Source organism: Pseudopipra pipra, chromosome 27 (assembly GCF_036250125.1).
Source record: "Pseudopipra pipra isolate bDixPip1 chromosome 27, bDixPip1.hap1, whole genome shotgun sequence".
In the NCBI taxonomy this organism is placed as follows: Eukaryota; Metazoa; Chordata; class Aves; order Passeriformes; family Pipridae; genus Pseudopipra; species Pseudopipra pipra.
In genome coordinates, this window is record NC_087575.1 from 2,557,446 (window position 1) to 2,573,851 (window position 16,406).

The 16,406-nt window shown below is 51.9% G+C and overlaps 1 protein-coding gene and 1 long non-coding RNA gene across 2 annotated transcripts; one reads left to right on the forward strand and one right to left on the reverse strand.

The window, feature by feature from the left end:
- Nucleotides 1–1,903: 1,903 nt before the first annotated feature.
- LOC135403570 (uncharacterized) lies at nucleotides 1,904–13,860 on the reverse strand. Its single transcript, XR_010425429.1, has 3 exons — nucleotides 13,174–13,860; nucleotides 11,482–12,169; nucleotides 1,904–4,274 (listed from the first exon to the last, which is right to left on the reverse strand). It is a non-coding gene; the product is annotated as an uncharacterized LOC135403570 (long non-coding RNA).
- A 739-nt stretch (nucleotides 13,861–14,599) lies between these two features.
- RPL36 (ribosomal protein L36) lies at nucleotides 14,600–16,289 on the forward strand. Its single transcript, XM_064637707.1, has 3 exons — nucleotides 14,600–14,807; nucleotides 15,492–15,626; nucleotides 16,159–16,289. The coding sequence occupies exons 1-3, from the start codon at nucleotides 14,715–14,717 to the stop codon at nucleotides 16,246–16,248; spliced, it is 318 nt and encodes a 105-aa protein (XP_064493777.1). The 5' UTR covers nucleotides 14,600–14,714; the 3' UTR covers nucleotides 16,249–16,289.
- The last annotated feature ends 117 nt before the right edge of the window (nucleotides 16,290–16,406 follow it).

Here is a 16,406-nt window from a genome sequence, read left to right on the forward strand (position 1 = left end):
CTCTTATCCTGTCTTTCTCTCCCCTATGCATTTTCTCCCCCCCTAAAAGTTATCTCTATGTCACATTGTTACATGACAACACCCAAAATGCTTAGCATACCTGTAGATACAGAATTGTTAAAATAAACCTTACCAATATATGTTTTCAGACACCGATTATTCAGTGTCGTTTCACTCTAATCCACCCCAAGGGAATTATTGATAAGAACCTGGGTTACCCTCCTCCCCTTTTTCTGGGACGGGTCGTAACATTTTGGGCAGAGACCCTGCCCTTTCTGAAGGCATTTCCACAACCTCCCTGCGCCAGGGGCTCTGCTGGCAGGGGTCTGATGTGCACCTTGGTGTGAAACTCAGCTTTCCGACAGAACTCGAGCCGCTTTTGGCTTGAATTCATCTGGAAAAGGAAGCGGCGACAAGAGACTACAAATCCCAGGGTGCTGTGGCCGCTGCTGGCGGGGAGCTCGGATCCTGCCCCATCCGCCCGCTGCCCTTTGTTGAGCCGCGCTCGGGGTTTGCAGGATTTGCAGTGAGTACAGTGCGTGGTTTGAATTTTGGCGCCTGTCTCCGAACTGTAACTGCTGCTGGGCCGGCTCCAGGCCCAGCCCCTGTCCCTGCCCCAGCTCCTGTCCCTGCCCCAGCTCCTGCCCCCGCCAGCCCGGATCGTCTCTTAGCAGCGCCGTCTTCCCCCGGGCAAACAACAACGACAAAAAAATGCCTCTGAGCATCAAGCCATGCACTCAGAGTGAACTTTTCCCGTCTTTAGTATTCGATTTCCAACACCAACAAATTCGTGGAAGACCAGCTATTAACTTTGGTTGTGTTGAGCCAGAAAAAAATATTTTAGGAATGCTGAAAGCAAGCCTCTGTATAAGCATTTTTGGGTTAGGTCATTTCTTCTCTTGTGATTTGATGGGATGCTCTGTGCATCTGTCATATTTTAGAAATTCTTTAAACCTTTTGCCGATTTTTGATTGATAATGTAATCCAGATGTAAATCCCCTTTGTTCATGAAGTTTAGCCCAAGCTCCCCTATTGTTTTGTCTGTCAAAAATAATTGACAGACAAATATCTATAATTTTGTAGATAATGGCTTAGAAACTTTGAATGTTTCAAGAGTTAGTGTGGTTTGGGTTTGTTTGGGGATTTTTTTGCCTTCTAATTTTACTGGGTATTTTCATAGTGCTGCTTTTTACTGTGTTGAAGTAAAATATTTTTTTCCAAAATATACGTCCTGAAATATGCCTCAATAATAATACCTGATTTTTTTCCTATACTTTCTAGAAAGTCCCTTTCTTTAGCAGTAACCAGAACACTTGCACACTTTCATCCTTGATGCCAGTTTCCCCTCCTTGTTACCTGAACATGTATGTTCACTTTTCCTATCTCTGCTAAAAAGAAGAGAATGTTTTGAGGGTGAGATGGGGAGAAGAAGCATCAGGGAAGAAAGGGAAGTGCAAAAGCTGAGAGCCCACTCACCAGCTGTGTTTTCCAGGGAGTGCAGCACATGCTTTAGTTGTGGAATTGGCATCTGTTCAAATACTGGTCCTCTTGGATGCCTCCTATGACAGGGATTTAATATTGGACCAGGGTCAGTGTGGTTACTCATCTTTCAATATTTAGCAATTAGTTTTTCATCAAAACCCTCGAGAGTTCTTTGCTGCCCAAAACAATTTTATTTACAATAAACTCCTCCTGCTTTGACCAGTTGGAATGGATTTGTTATCACGAGACACAGTAATTTAGTGTCAGCCCTACCTGGCTGGGGGAGCAGAAGGCTGTGGCAATCCCTGGGGCTGCTTTACTGGGCATTCAGATTGGGAACCTGTTCAGGGCACACTGAGGCTCCTGCCTCACCCACTCTCCCAGATTTTCCTGTTGTGGAAAGTGGAGCAGAGGAGGAGGCTGGTGCAGGTACAGGTCCCACCCTGATCCAAAGTCAGGAACTTGGAAGATCCCTGGGCTCAGTATTGAAGCTCTAGCTCAAAGGCACTTGCAACATATCTAACTGCCTGGGTAGGTTAAGAATAAATTTTTGGGATGTCAGACACAGACATCAGGGACAGGCTCTGTCTAGCACTGGAGTGCTTCTCCCATCAGGTAAATGAAGAAATTGGTTCCAGTATGTAAAAGACAAAGGAAAACCTTGTGCATCCTTTCATGCAGAGCACCTTCTCACTCGTTGACAAGTTTCCTGTACATTTGGGTGTAACTAGTTTCCTGATGCTATCTGGGATTTCATAATGACTCTGGGATTTCATAATGACACTTTCACAGATCTGGGGATACAGGATTTCCACTGCTAGTTCTTACCTCAGCTGCTTTGGTTTATCAGCAGCTGCTGCCATGTCCTCCCCCTTCTCATTCTACATTTTATATTTGTATGTCTTTAATAGCAGGATTATTTCTGTCTTTTCTGTAGCTGTCTAACTCTCCCCTCGTGTTCCTCCCCTCACTCAGAACAGCCAGACAATGTTTAATTGATTGTCTCAGATATTGTCATTAATTTCAGGAAGGGGCAAGGATTGCCTCAGAACATTTTCTTATCAGTCTGAACTCAAACTAGCCTCAGCATTACTGCTCAAAAAAATTGCTAGCAATGACTGCAAGTCTGGAAGAAGCACTCATACCTCACCACAGAGTTCTCCAGAATTTCATCTTTCATTGAATAAAGTTGCTTCCAGCAATGTCAGAGCAGAAAGCTCCAAAGCAAGTAGAGAAAATGAACAGTATGCCATGAGTCATGGATGAAACCGTCCTCATCCACTACAACAAAGTTTGCTGAGATGTAAAAAAGAGCAAAGAGGAACAAGGTGCACAGTTGTGGGGTTAAAGAAAACAGCAGACTGTGTGTAGGACAAGGATTTTTTTCAAGACAAGACACCATGCTGTAGAGGGTGTATTTATCTCTGATTCCAGCACATAATGTTTTGCAGGAACTTTGAACAATAATAATCTTTTGCTACAGCATTTACCTCCTTATCAAGGCGGAAGTCAAGTTATATTACACTGGGGGAAGTATTAACCAGGTCTGGATGGAGAGAATTCCAGTCTGTACTTGGGATTGTTCACTCTTTTGTGGCAGGAAGGTGAGTGGTGGCCCTTTAGACTCTTGTACCGAAAGAAATGAGAATTTACTTCAAAATATATCTCATATATTCCCCCCATCTCAACAGAAAAGTGGCAAAGGAAGACACTGGGGGCTCAGTACTCAGGGCTCCCCAGCTTTTCACAATTCCACTTTGTCATTTGTCCTCAGAGTGATTTGCTTATAATAGCACCTGCTAAAACCAGCCCCGTCTGTCACACGGGAGCGACACGGAGGTTTCCTGCAGTTCAGCTCCTTCGCAGCCTTCCCCGGGGGGCGCAGAGGACGCGTCGGGGGTGACCCACCAGCCTTCGGGGGAGCATCACCTCCGAGTCTCACCCTCACTGGCTCCCCAGAGTTCAGGAATTATTCCAAAGTAACAGGAAGACAGATTTCTTGGCACTGAAATGCTGTGAAAGCACCACTGAAAACAGCTGAGCTGGCCAGGTAGGAAAAACATCCCCGTTTCCTCCCCGTCAGGCTGGGGCAGCCTTTGGAGCCGGAGCCGTGGGCGTTCCAGCGCAGAGCAGCTGCTGTTCAGAGCGGTGAACAGAAAAATTAAATCAAGGAAGGGATTATTCATATCACCTTTAATGAAATATTGGGCCAGTGGTCTCTAACACTGTGAGTTTTGCCTTTCAGAGCTGGATTTTATTGTAGTTGTACTTTCAGCGGTCCAAAGATAGAAGTGTCCTGCAGCCTGCCAGGGCAGCCCCCGGTTCTCAGCGCTCCGTGGAGTTCGGGCTCCCTCGTAGCACAGGCAAGCCCCGAATCTTTTAGACATTTGGCAGCTCGGAGAGCACAGTGGAGGAGGGTGGGGGCTGGCTCTGAATGAGGTTCCTCCGAGTTCACAAAGCACGCTTTATCAGCCAGGAGCAATCCCAGCGCTGCTCCCAGAATCACTGAGATCATCGCTGCGCCGGTGGAGCTGTGGGATGGGAGCAGGCAGCGCTCACGCCCCTGCACTGTTACATAAAACCTGGCACTGATCTCCGCACTAACGACAACAAATCCGGGGTTTTTTTCAAAGCAACCATTTGGCGCCTAATTTTCAAATCCGCAGCCCAACTGCAGCTGGCTGGGTGCCCAGTCACCATAGAGCTATTTACATATTTTCCTCCAGCAGCTGCAGTAACCTGTTCCGTTCCTCGTGTCTGGCCAGGCTGGCTCAGCCTTTTTCATGGTCTCGCTGGAGAGAATGATTTCAATATTACGCTGTTGAACAAACAAACAAACCAGCTCCCAGTGTGTTGGGAGCTCAGTTTTGAGTGAAGAAAGGTCAAAGCAGAAACCTTTGTCTCCCCTTTGAAAGAAATATCTACTTATTGCATCGTGCACTGTAATGTCAGAAATGCTGCATGCATGGGAGCACTGATTCTTTAAGCCAGAGCTTCTGTCAAACGTGAAGTTTACTGAGTAACCATGTGAGAGGGGAGAAGACAAGCCTAGGGAGATAAGAAAGTATGTGCATGGGATCAGTCTCTCTTGGACATATTACATGATTAATCAAGGAGATGAAAGGAATCCTTTCTGCAACTCCAAAGTATGCTCTGCCCAAGATCTCAAAGTATTTTACAAAGGATAATTCTTAAAGCTTTATGATGGTCTTGCAACAAAATTAAGATAACCATGAAGATTAATCAGTTAATGTCTGTATGTCTTGAGCTTGATGGAGTAGCTCTGTGAATCTGGCTTTAATGTCACAGAATCATAGAATCCCAAAATGGTTTGGGTTGGAAGGGACCTTAAATCTCATTTCATTCCACCCCTGCCATGGGCAGGGACACCTTCCACCAGCCCAGGTTGCTCCAAGTCCCCTCCAACCTGGCCTTGGACACTTCCAGGGATGGGGCAGCCACAGCTTCTCTGGGCAACCTGTGCCAGGGCCTCCCCACCCTCTCAGGGGAGAATTTCTTCCCAGTATCCCATCTAACCCTGCCCTCTGGCAGTGGGAAGCCATTCCCCCTTGTCCTGTCACTCCAGGTCCTTGTGCAAAGTCCCTCCCCAGGTCTCTTGGAGCCCCTTTAGGTACCTGTCAATGCATCTGTCTCATTGGAAAACATTTTTCCAGTCCACAGCTGGTGACAAGAGTGAAGTGCTGGAGCACTGCCTCAGTTAACACTTGTTTGGAGCTGTATGTCCTTGAGAAGAGGAACAGCCCTGACTAACCATGAACCTACAACAGGAAGCCATTTGCTGTCTTGAGTTGGTACAGTCAGGAGAGACCCTGCCCTACCCCACTCTCCTGTGCTCTGTACAGCCTGTGCTCTGTACTGAATTTTGAAGGCCAGAAGCATCACATCTTTCTCTACCACTGTGGGCAGGTGCAAGAATCAGATGTTTTGGGCAGCCACAAAAAAAGAGATTTGCTTGGATGGAGTAAATGGGCAGGAGCTGCAGCAAATGAGAAGCTTTTGGTTGATGGAGGTATTTGCAGGCTTCCTCTGCACTGCTAAACCCCTGTTCTGGGTATGAGAATAGCATAGCTTTAGAGGATTTAATCTGGTTTACAGTGTCTGCAGAAATCTTGCATGTACAAGGAGAAGCAGCTGCAGCTTGGCCCTGTGTTGTGTGGTGTGACAGACTGGCAGAACTGTGTCCTGCCAAGACTGGGGCCATTGTGCAGGGGGCTGAAGAGATGTCCTTGCTCGGTGGGTAATCTGCCCAAGTGCAGGAGTTTAAGGCTGGGCCTGCTCTGACTGAACCTCTGAGCTTCTTCAAGTGCAGAAAGTTACATATAACCACGTGGAATCCAGAAAAATAATTGCTGGTTTCAAAGCGTTGAACATCCCAATCCGCAGAGAACTAACAAGTGACGTGGATTCACTGTCTGACAGTTCTTCCAGTGCACCAAGGAGACCAGGCCAGTTCTCCCTCAGTACATCAGGAAAGATTGCCTCAGTTTGCCAGCACAGTGTCTGCCTCTGTTGCTCCCAGCAGTGTGGACAGGTCTATGATACTCCCATAGGAAATGATTCAGGACATTCTCCATCTCTGGGGGTTTACACCATTAATGGAGATGATCCCAGTCCAGTGCATGTGTGTGCAACCCCTGTGACACACGTGGCTGTGCCCTTAATCCCTGCTTGAGGTCCAGCACCCATTTGGTGGTTGTCTTGGAGAGTGGTCTACCTGAAAACACCGTTCTGATGTGTGAGACCCAGACTCAGCTTTAACCAATGGGATTAATCTGGTATTTGCTGTATAAAAAAGAAGCAGTTGATAAACCGTGATGCAGCTGTTGCTGGGTTTGCATTTTTGTGACATGTTTGGAGCAGGAGGTCAGCGAGTGCTGGGAAACTGCAGGCACCTAAATGGCCTCAGGATGGAGAAAGGCAGAGAGGCTGTTTGGGGGTTGCATGGTCAGCTTTTACTGACAATTTAATTCAAAAAGCAATAAGGAGTTAAGTCAGTGATGCATCCATGTGGGGAACACCACGTGCGTGGTGGATGTCGCATGGATGGGCCTCCATTGCAGGAGTCAGAGTGCCAGTGGTTGGAACTGTGCCTCCTCTCTTTTGTGCCAGTATTGTGCTGGTCTGAACTGGTCTGGAGAGGCAGAAGCTCAGATCTGTGCAAGCCTGTCACGTCTGCACGTTGCAGAACATAAATCACTGCTTGCCCTCTCTACCCCTGCTGAGCAAATACATTTGGATGATCCGTCACTCGGTGGTTCTGGTTCAGTGGCCACCCCACCCAGTGGCAGGGGTTGGGTCTGGAGGACTGGCCTGAGGCCAGCAGGAAGAATACCTGTGTTCACCACCTCAAATACCTCCACCCTACACCTGGCAAGGAGCTCGGAGTCCTTCCAGTGTAGGGCCTAGAGGTGCTCAGCCAACCTCAGGACGTCTTTGACTTTGTAACCAGGACTCCCAGAAGGAGGAAATCCTGTGTGAAGAATCCACACTTGTAAGGGCCACCCATGGGCACTGTCACTGCTGAGCCCTTTGCCTTTGCTCTGTCTTTACACAAATCTCTTGAATTCCCCACCCTGCACATTTCTCCTTTGGTGTCAACAACAGGCAGCACCCCGGCCACACCAACCAATTCTTGACCAATTTTCCTGTTCGTTCTTGTCAAAAATACCTTCTTATGTAAAAGAAATAGCAACATTTGCTTTCTACAGGGCTCTGCTGTTGGGATATATACAAGGAAGGACTGACACCTCCTTGGAAGGTGGATACTCGCATTACTCCATTCCCAGGAAAGAGTCTTGCAGGGTTGTCCCTGCCAACCTTGGCCTGTTGGTGTGTCTTCTGAATAAACTCACTTTAAGAAGGACCTCCCATTTGCAGTTCCCTCATCTTCCTCAACCCTTGCATCATTCTTGCTGCTTTTCTGGCCTACTTTGGCCTGAAGACCTGAGTGAGCAGTGGTCACTTCCTGCCCTGCAGCAGGTCACAGGTATGGCCCAGACTCTGCAGGTGTCCATAGCCTCCAAGGATAAAGCATGGGCAAGTAATCTATCCATGCAAGCACAGAGTGGGAAATGTTAGAGCTCTAAGCCTTTGCTAAACATGCTGTGTCATGAGATCAGTCAGGCAAAAATGCTTTGTAGCTGCCTGGTGGCACATGGTGCAGGCAGAGAGCACAGCCCAGAGAACCAGCTCACACACAGCTGGAACAGTGTCACTGGAGAATGAAGGGGAGCCTCTGTGCTGGGGAGCTCTTCTTGCCTCCACCGTGGCTGGTCAGAGCTCCCTTGGGGTGGGTACAGGACGTGCCATTGCTCAGTGGGACCTGCTCTGGGCAGGCAGTGTCCAAGCACAGATAGTGCCAGTGTGCTTCTCTTATCAGAAGCGCTGGGGCTGCTCAGGTAAATGGGCACGAGTCACCTTGGGGCTGCAGGAAAGTTTGTGCCAGGATGGCAGGATCCTTCACAGGCACTCTGCCTCTGCAGATGTGCCCCCTTCCCCTGCAGCACCTGCCTGCACAGGGCACAGTGGTTCACAGCAATTGTCCCCTTCGCTCGCTGTGACTGCTGCCCATGTCCTTGTCTGTGCTGCAGAGTGAGCACCTCACCCCACCTTCCCCTCCTACCCCCCCTTCATGGCCAGGTCCCCCACTGGCTCGTGCTGGCAGCCCCTTCTCCTGTGCCCTGTTCATGCACAGCCCAGAGCTGCACCCTGGGCCTGGAGGAGCTCCTTCCTGGGGCCCAGAGCAGCATGTGCAGGTCAGGGAGAGCCGTGGAGGGCCAAGCATACAATGAGCTGGAAATGAGGGACAGCTCCAAACCTCCATCTGAGGTCCCCACAGGCTCCACTGAGATGCCAGTCTGGGCTCCTTCTTCTCTCTGGAAGCTCCTTATGGCTGGGACAGCCCAAGACCCCCCTGGCACAGTGACAATTGGGTGGAGCTCATCCAGCCTCCTGGCACTGCCCAAAGGGGAAACATCCCCTTGCTGCCCCAGCCATACCATCCAGCCTGCTCCCCATCCTGGCAGTGCCAGACTCTCAACTGGCCCACCAAGGGACTGAGGGCATCATCCCCACGGAAGCCATTCCTATCTACATGGCATCCAGCCACTGCAAAGCACTGGCCACCTTGTAAAAGGCAGCAGGAACACAAACAGGACTTGCATTTGTCCAAAGTGGCTGTTTCTCAGGGAAATCTGTGGGGCTATAAATGGTCTTTCCCACCTGGTAAGGGTGAAACCTTTCCATCCCCAGCAGGAGCAGCAAGGGGGAGAGGTCAGTGTCACCATGGTCCCACTGCACCGTGTGAGCCCTGGTACAGCAGCTGCAGGGGAAACTGAGGTCCCCTCTGTGTGGATCCCTGTTAGAAGGCAGGACATTTGCTTCTGAATGACAGAAACAGAGGTTGTTGACCCAAGGATATCCTTTTCATTTGGAAGTAATGAGCAACTTACATGGAAGGCCAAAGCTGAGGCACCCATAACTGTAGTACGAAGTTAAGGCATTGCATGGCAGCAGTGGTGAGGCTTTTAGCCCAGGCTGTAAAATCAAAGTGTTGTAAAGGCCCAGTGCAGCCTCAGAAAGGTTAAATGCCTTCCTTCAGCAGATGGGATCAGCCTGCCTGGACTGACAGCTGCAGATGGTTCCTCTGCTCAGGCAGAGGCAGTTGGACAGGCCAGGTGCTCAGAAACCATCGTTCAGCAGAGGCTCCAAGGAACAGGCAAGGGTTGTTTTCCAGTTTTTCCTGGAGCAGCTGGACTCGGAAACAGTTGCTGATCTGTAGCAGCATGGGTGACAGCTTTAGCAGTGCACCAGGGCTATAAAAGAAGCCTTTGCACGAAACAGAACATCAGAAATACAGGCAGCCTTCCCTGTTCATGGGTGTTACACACAGTGATCAGGGAGCTGCTGCAGAGGCAGCTGCTTTTCCCCTTGCAGGAGGGCAGTTTCCTGGATCCTGTGTGTGTGTCTGTGTGTCCATACACACGTGCTGCTCCAGAGGGGAGACCACGGCTTGAATGGAGCAGCTGGTGCCCTTGCTTGTGCAGTGTAGAAGGAGGATCTAGCCTGCTGTTTTCTCTCTTGGCTTTGGTGGTAGAGGCTGTTGGTTTCTGATTTTGCTGGGAAAAGTCTTGCAAGTCATCTGGGGGGTATTGTCTGGATCCCAGTTCACTTAACTAAGAACGGTATTTTCTTTAAAGTCGGGTTCAAACTACTTCACCTGGAAGACCCAAGGGCCAGAGTGAAAACTGTCCTGTGATGTGCAGAGCAGTGTTTTGTTTAAAACTGTGCTTGAACCTAACTAATAAACCACCACCAAAGACACTGGTTAGAATCTCTGATTGCCTTAAAGCAGGGCTTAAAAACTGTGTAAGAGAGTCAGTGAGGAGCAGGGTAGCTGTGTGGCAGAAGGCAGCCAGAGGTTGGCCTGGCTGGGCTGAGCATGTTCCCTGTGCTGAGGCAAACACTGTGTGGGAGAGGGACAAAGTGCCCAAAGGCAGCAGGATCATTCCAGCAGTGAGGACTCCGCAGTGACCTTCAGTTCCCTTTCAAGGAGCTTAAGCAAGGAAGCCTCAGTTTGGCTCTGATTGCTCCTTGGATGGTTCCATTACACACCAGGGACTCCTCTGGCATGTCACCAACAGAGGCTGACAGACCCTTCTCCAGCTCTGTCCCGTCCCCTCAGAAGGGCACAGTGGAGCATTGGTGGCAACTACCATCAAGTGCCCAAGCAGGGCCAAGACAGCACAGCCTGTGTGTAAGAGGGGCCTTGCTCATCATCACATGTTTTCTGTATGACAGAGCCACAGCCACTTCTTAGCTGGCAGAGAGATGTTATCACTTCCATTGTCCCCACATCCTCTTTTCAGAGCTCTGTCCTGTCGTGGTGCACGGGGGTATTTCCATCCCCTGTTGTGAGTAACTATTTCCTGGAAGACAGCAAAGCTCCATCACTTGGGGAAACACCCTGCATGGACACGTGAAGCACAGGGCAGACCTCAGTGCAGAACCACACAGCCCTGAGCCTTTTAGGACTGGGGCTTTCAGGTGTTTGAGGACCAGAAGCCTCCAGCAGGACAGGCAGGATACACTGGGGAAGGGGCACTTCGAGAAGAAACCAGACACGGAGAGCAACAAAGTCTCAGCTCAAAGGGGAGGCCTCTGGCCACCTCTGGGAACGGTGCTGAGTTCTTTCACACTGGTTGTTATGCATATTTTTGTTAATTAACGTAAGACAGTAGTCTCTGAATTTAAAGCAGCCTGGATTTAGGTGTGAGGCTGAGCCTGTCTCCTGCTTGCTTTCTCGATGCCCAGCCTGCTTGGGGCTTCTGGCTCACAGGGTGACCTGTGCTGCTTGCTGGAAAACATCTGGCAGAAAAACACATCTGGATCTTGGCAAATGCAAACACCTGCATCTTACAAGGCCTTGGCCAGGGAGGGATAAGACAGGAAGGTGGAGCACTGCTGGACAGCAGCAGGCTACTGTCCTGCCTGTCCTCCCTTCTGGGGAGATGATTGAGTTCATACTTGGAATCATTGGATAAAGGGCCCTCACTGCTGTGCCAGCCATGGGAGCATATCCCAAGAGCATCTTTCATCTGATGTTACACAGCAGCTTGACAGGGACCCTCTGGGAATTCTGGCTCCTGTAGCAGGAGGGAAAGGAGCTCTGCCTTTCCGTGGTTTGCAGGTGGTGGATCTCAGAAGGGGGGTGTGGCTTTTTGGCCATGGCAGCAGGCAGGGGCCTTGCTGAAAGAGGAGTGTGGTCAAATGGACAGGTGGAAATCAGTTTGTACCTGGTACATCTGCCTGCCTTGAGGCCCAGAGCTCTGCAGTGAGCCAGATGAGCTTCAGGTTCAGCAGACAATGGGGTTCCAGGCACCACCATTCAGCTGTGCATCCTGTGCCTCTGTCAGGCAGTGCATAGGTTGTGCTTATTCTGTATTTGGAGAAGAGGAGAGACACTAAAATAAACCTTACCTGTCTTGTGGCAGAGAACGGCTTTCTCTTTATAAACCTGGAGCAGCTGGGGAAGGGCAAGGTGTTCACATGCTGCACTTTTCCTTCTTTCCTTGATCTTCAGCCAGGTCAAGCTGAACTCTGGCTTTTCCAGTTCTGTCCCTGCATGTCCATGCAATGCCTGTGTATGTCTCTTGGCAGCTTCAGTGCTGCTTCCACCCCCCATCTTCTTCATTTTTGTATTTAAAAGTGATGCAGAATTCTCCACTCAGCCAGTCTGGCCTCCTGCTGTACTTGTTTGATGTTGGGATGGGTCGCTCTTGTACTTGTTCTTCTCCATTGAAAATTCTCTGACATCTTCATGGCTCTCCTACGAACTTGATCCAGTTTATTGATGTTTTTCTTGCACTGCAAGGCCTGAACACAGCGTGACCTAACGAGTGCCAGGTAAAGGGAGTGATCCCTTCCTGGATCCTGCCAGGTGCATGTCTGTCCATGCAGCCCAGGGTGCTGATGCAGCCAGGACACGCTGCAGATGTTCAGCCTGTTTATTGCCCACTGGGCCCCCATGTCCATCTCAGCAGAGCCAGTCTGTCCCAGCCCGGGACTTCAGATTCAGCCCCAATCCTGTGGTTTCCTCTACCTTATCTCCCTTTTTACTGTCCCCCACCGCCAGGCTCACCTGGTAGGGTCTTTGCTTGTAATGGCTCTGAGAAAGTAATAAGCCAAAGAGTGAGGGGATTTAATGCAGAATTCAAAGAAAGAGGGAAATTCAGCAAAGATGCAAACCATTTGCAAATGCTGAGAATGTGGGAGAAGGCATTGTACCCGTGTTGGAATGGGGCAAAAGCTTCTGGAAACTGAAAACCTGGATTTTCTATGAGGGACTTGTGCAGGCAATGAGGCAGGAAACCTTGTCTTGGGGAACAGGTGTCGGGGAGGGCATCCAGTGAAGCACAGAGAGGTCAGATAATTCAAAACTCAAGGGGAGTTTGGGAACTGTAGATCCACCTGTTTGTGCACTGAATGGGAAGGAAGGTGGTGTCCTGAGGGGAAGGTGGCAACAGCCAGGGCGTGTGAGGGAAGAGCCCCGTGAGGGAAGAGCCCCGTGAGGGAAGAGCCCCATGCCACTGCAGACGCTGCTGGGGGTTGGTGCTCGCAGGCCAGGCAGGGAAGCAGCCGCTGCCTCCTCCTCCTCCTCTGGACACAGAGTGTTTATTTCAGGGCTGCTTGTGCCTGGTGGTGCTCACAGAGACAGAGCAGGTGCGGGCTCCTCTTCATCACCCCCAGAGCTGAGTGAGCAGCCCCAAGACAGCTCCAGGCAGTGTCAGGAGAGGTGACAGGAGAGGTGACACCTCCTTCTCCAGCCCGGGGCTGCGGCAGCTCCTCCTGCGAGGAGCTTGTGCACAGGGGAACCCTTGGCTGCCCCGTGCGATAGTTCTCATTAGCAAAGATCATATCAAACGCCTGTTGATTTTACAGGGGCAGATTAACAATAAATTTGGCATTCCTAATTTTTTTTTATTTTTTTTGCTGACTTTTGGAAAGCATTCGCTAATGTTTGACATAAGGAAGCATTTCCGAAGGGCGGTTCCCTCTGTCCAAGACAGTCACCCCCACGCTGTGGATGCCTGTCCATACTCTGCCCTCTCGTGGGGGAAAGCATCGGAGCCCACACCTGTCCCACCGCCCAAGGGTTCCTTGGTTCCTCACCGCTGGAATTTGTGTCGTGGGTGGTGGAGCCCAGCGGGTCCCTGTGTGTGCGCCGGGAGCGCTGCCCTGGGAGAGCTCTACGGCAGGATGTAAAGGTCCTGTATTTGTTCAAAAAGCCAATATCTTCAAATTTTGAATTAAATTAATGCTTTCAACTCGGTGTTTTCAATTTCGACAAATTAAACAGAATTGTCTTTGAAAGTAGAAAACAGTTGAGCGTGTTCACTTCAGTTCTCTTTCAGAGGTAAGAGTCCCATATCTTTTATTCCAACGAAATTGTTTAATTTGTTCCTTTAGATTTGTCTGTCAAACGTCATCAGACCCCACCCAAGCGACACCAAAGTTTTAATTGGTGGGGGAAAGTCCGTGAGCGCGGGGCTGAGCGGCCCTGCGGGGTCCGGGACCCGCGGGGAGCCCGAGAAGCTCCCCCGGCCCTGAGGGACGGGCAGCTCCGCCGGACCCCCGCTCCCTGTCCCCTCACACCGCACAAGGCCCCCAATGACCCTCCATCCCCTCACACCGCACAAGGACCCCAATGACCCACCATCCCCTCACACCGCACAATGACCCTCCATCCCCTCACACCGCACAAGGCCCCCAATGACCCTCCATCCCCTCACACCGCACAAGGACCCCGATGACCCTCCATCCCCTCACACCGCACAAGGACCCCAATGACCCACCATCCCCTCACACCACACAATGACCCTCCATCCCCTCACATCGCACAAGGACCCCAGTGATCCCCATCCCCTCACACTGCACAAGGACCCCAATGATCTCCATCCCCTCACACCGCACAAGGATCCCAATGACCCCCCATCCCCTCACACCGCACAGTGACCCCCCCATCCCCTCACACCGCACAAGGACCCCCCAATCCCCTCACACTGCACAGCAACCCCCCAATTCCCTCACACCGCACAGTGACCCCCCCATCCCCTCACACCGCACAACAACCCCCCCCCATCCCCTCACACCGCACAAGGACCCCAATGATCTCCATCCCCTCACACCGCACAAGAACCCCAATGACCCCCCATCCCCTCACACCGCACAAGGACCCCAATGATCCCCCATCCTCTAGCACCGCACAATTACTCCCCCCCACACCTCACAATGACCCCCCATCCCCTCACACCGCACAATGACCCCCCATCCCCTCACACCGCACAAGGATCCCAATGACCCCCCATCCCCTCACACCGCACAGTGACCCCCCCATCCCCTCACACCGCACAGCGACCTCCCAATTCCCTCACACCGCACAACGACCCCCCAATCCCCTCACACCGCACAGTGACCCCCCCATCCCCTCACACCGCACAAGGACCCCCCATCCCCTCACACCGCACAATGACCCCCCCCATCCCCTCACACCGCCGCCCTCTCGGCCCCGCCCGCGGCCGGAACCGTGTCCGTCCCGGCGCCCCGCGCGCGCTCGCTCCTTCCTGTCGGGCGCCATTGCCGGGGCTCCCGGCGCTCGCGTCCCGTTCCAGTTCATCCAAATCCATCCTCGCCCACCGGGCCGCCCCGCAGCCATGGCCATCCGCTACCCCATGGCCGTGGGCCTCAACAAGGGCTACAAGGTGACCAAGAACGTGTCCAAGCCCCGGCAGTGCCGCCGCCGCGGGGTGAGTACGGGGCTGTGCCGGCCCGCGGTGCCCCGGGCCCGCCGCTCCCGGTGCGGGTGTGTCCGTGTGTCCGGAGCGGGGCCGCGATTCGGGGCCTTCTCCGTGGGGAGGCGGGAGGGCTCGGAACCCCCGCGCTGCCCGTGACAGGGGCCAGGCAGGGCTTGGCTGGGAGGGCCGGGGAGCAGTGGAGGCTCAGGGGCTTCTGGAGCCTCTCCCACTCTGTTTCTCTTGGTAACGACAACAGACGACCCCCGCAAAACTGCCCAGTAATGACGGCTCGGAGCTGTCCAGGTTCGCTGAGTGCGTGGGTTGCTATGAGGCATTAACGCATCTGTGCCTTTCATACGCTCTGATTCAGTGCTGGCTGTAGCTGTGGTGTCCGAGGTGTGTAGCAGTGGAAACCCTCGGGATCTCACGACCTCACTTTTTCCAAAAACGGTGGTGCTGCCAGTGTGTGAAGCCCCCCGTCTCGGGGCTGGAGTGAGGACAGACCAGCACACCTGGCCAAGCTCACACGCTCCGCGGTACCTGCCAGGGATCAGCTCCCCTGGGAGATGGGACATCCAGCAGCAGGGGCTGGTTTTGGGGCCTGAGCCCAGAGTTTGTCTCAGCCCTTTGCAGTCCCGCCAGGGTAAACCAGCACATACATTCCTTGTGATCCACGTATCTCCTCCCTCCCCACAGCGCCTGACCAAACACACCAAGTTTGTGCGGGACATGATCAGGGAAGTCTGTGGCTTCGCGCCCTACGAGCGCCGCGCGATGGAGCTGCTCAAAGTGTCCAAGGACAAACGTGCTCTCAAGTTCATCAAGAAGCGGGTAGGTCAGTCCATCCTCCTAACGAGGATGGCAAAAACTGCTGTGTCAGCTTTCTGTTTTTCTGCCCTTGCTTTGGTATACTTGGCTTCTCAATTATTTTTTCCGTTGTTTGGGAAGTTTCTGGTGTAATCTGAAGGAGTGAAGGGGATGGTCCTTGGCTTGGGTGGGAGAGCAGGAGATGGACACAAAGGTACCTAGCCAGAAGGGCCCCAAGCTTGGGATCCAGGTTTGCCGTGCTGTTTTTACATGGTTTGCATGTCTGGTGGGAGGAGAACAGCACTAATGGAGGTTGGGTACCATTAACCAGGAGACTTCAGATGGGATTCCTTGAGGGCAACAGTGAGAGCTGAAAGCAGCTTCTTCCTTGCCCCAAATAACTGTGTAGAAGTACCACTGAGACGTGATGGCAGCCCCCTGGCTGGAGGCTTCCAGGACTTTACCATTCTGCCTGGTTTTGAGCAGTGTCTGCAGTGACACCTGCAGCAGCCCCAGTCTGTGCTGGGTGAACACTGACTGCCCTTTCTCCCCACAGGTTGGCACTCACATCCGGGCCAAGAGGAAGCGGGAGGAACTCAGTAACGTCCTGGCAGCCATGAGAAAAGCTGCTGCAAAGAAGGATTGAGTTGTACAGGCTGTAACACAATAAAGTCCTTTCTCCCAAAACCAGGGTAGTGTTGGTGGTACAGTGCTTCAGCGGGTGCTGCTGGGGGATGCTGACAAGGCCCTGAACTGCAGCCATCCAGAACTTGCATCACTGGTTTATTTTACCTGCAGCTGCTG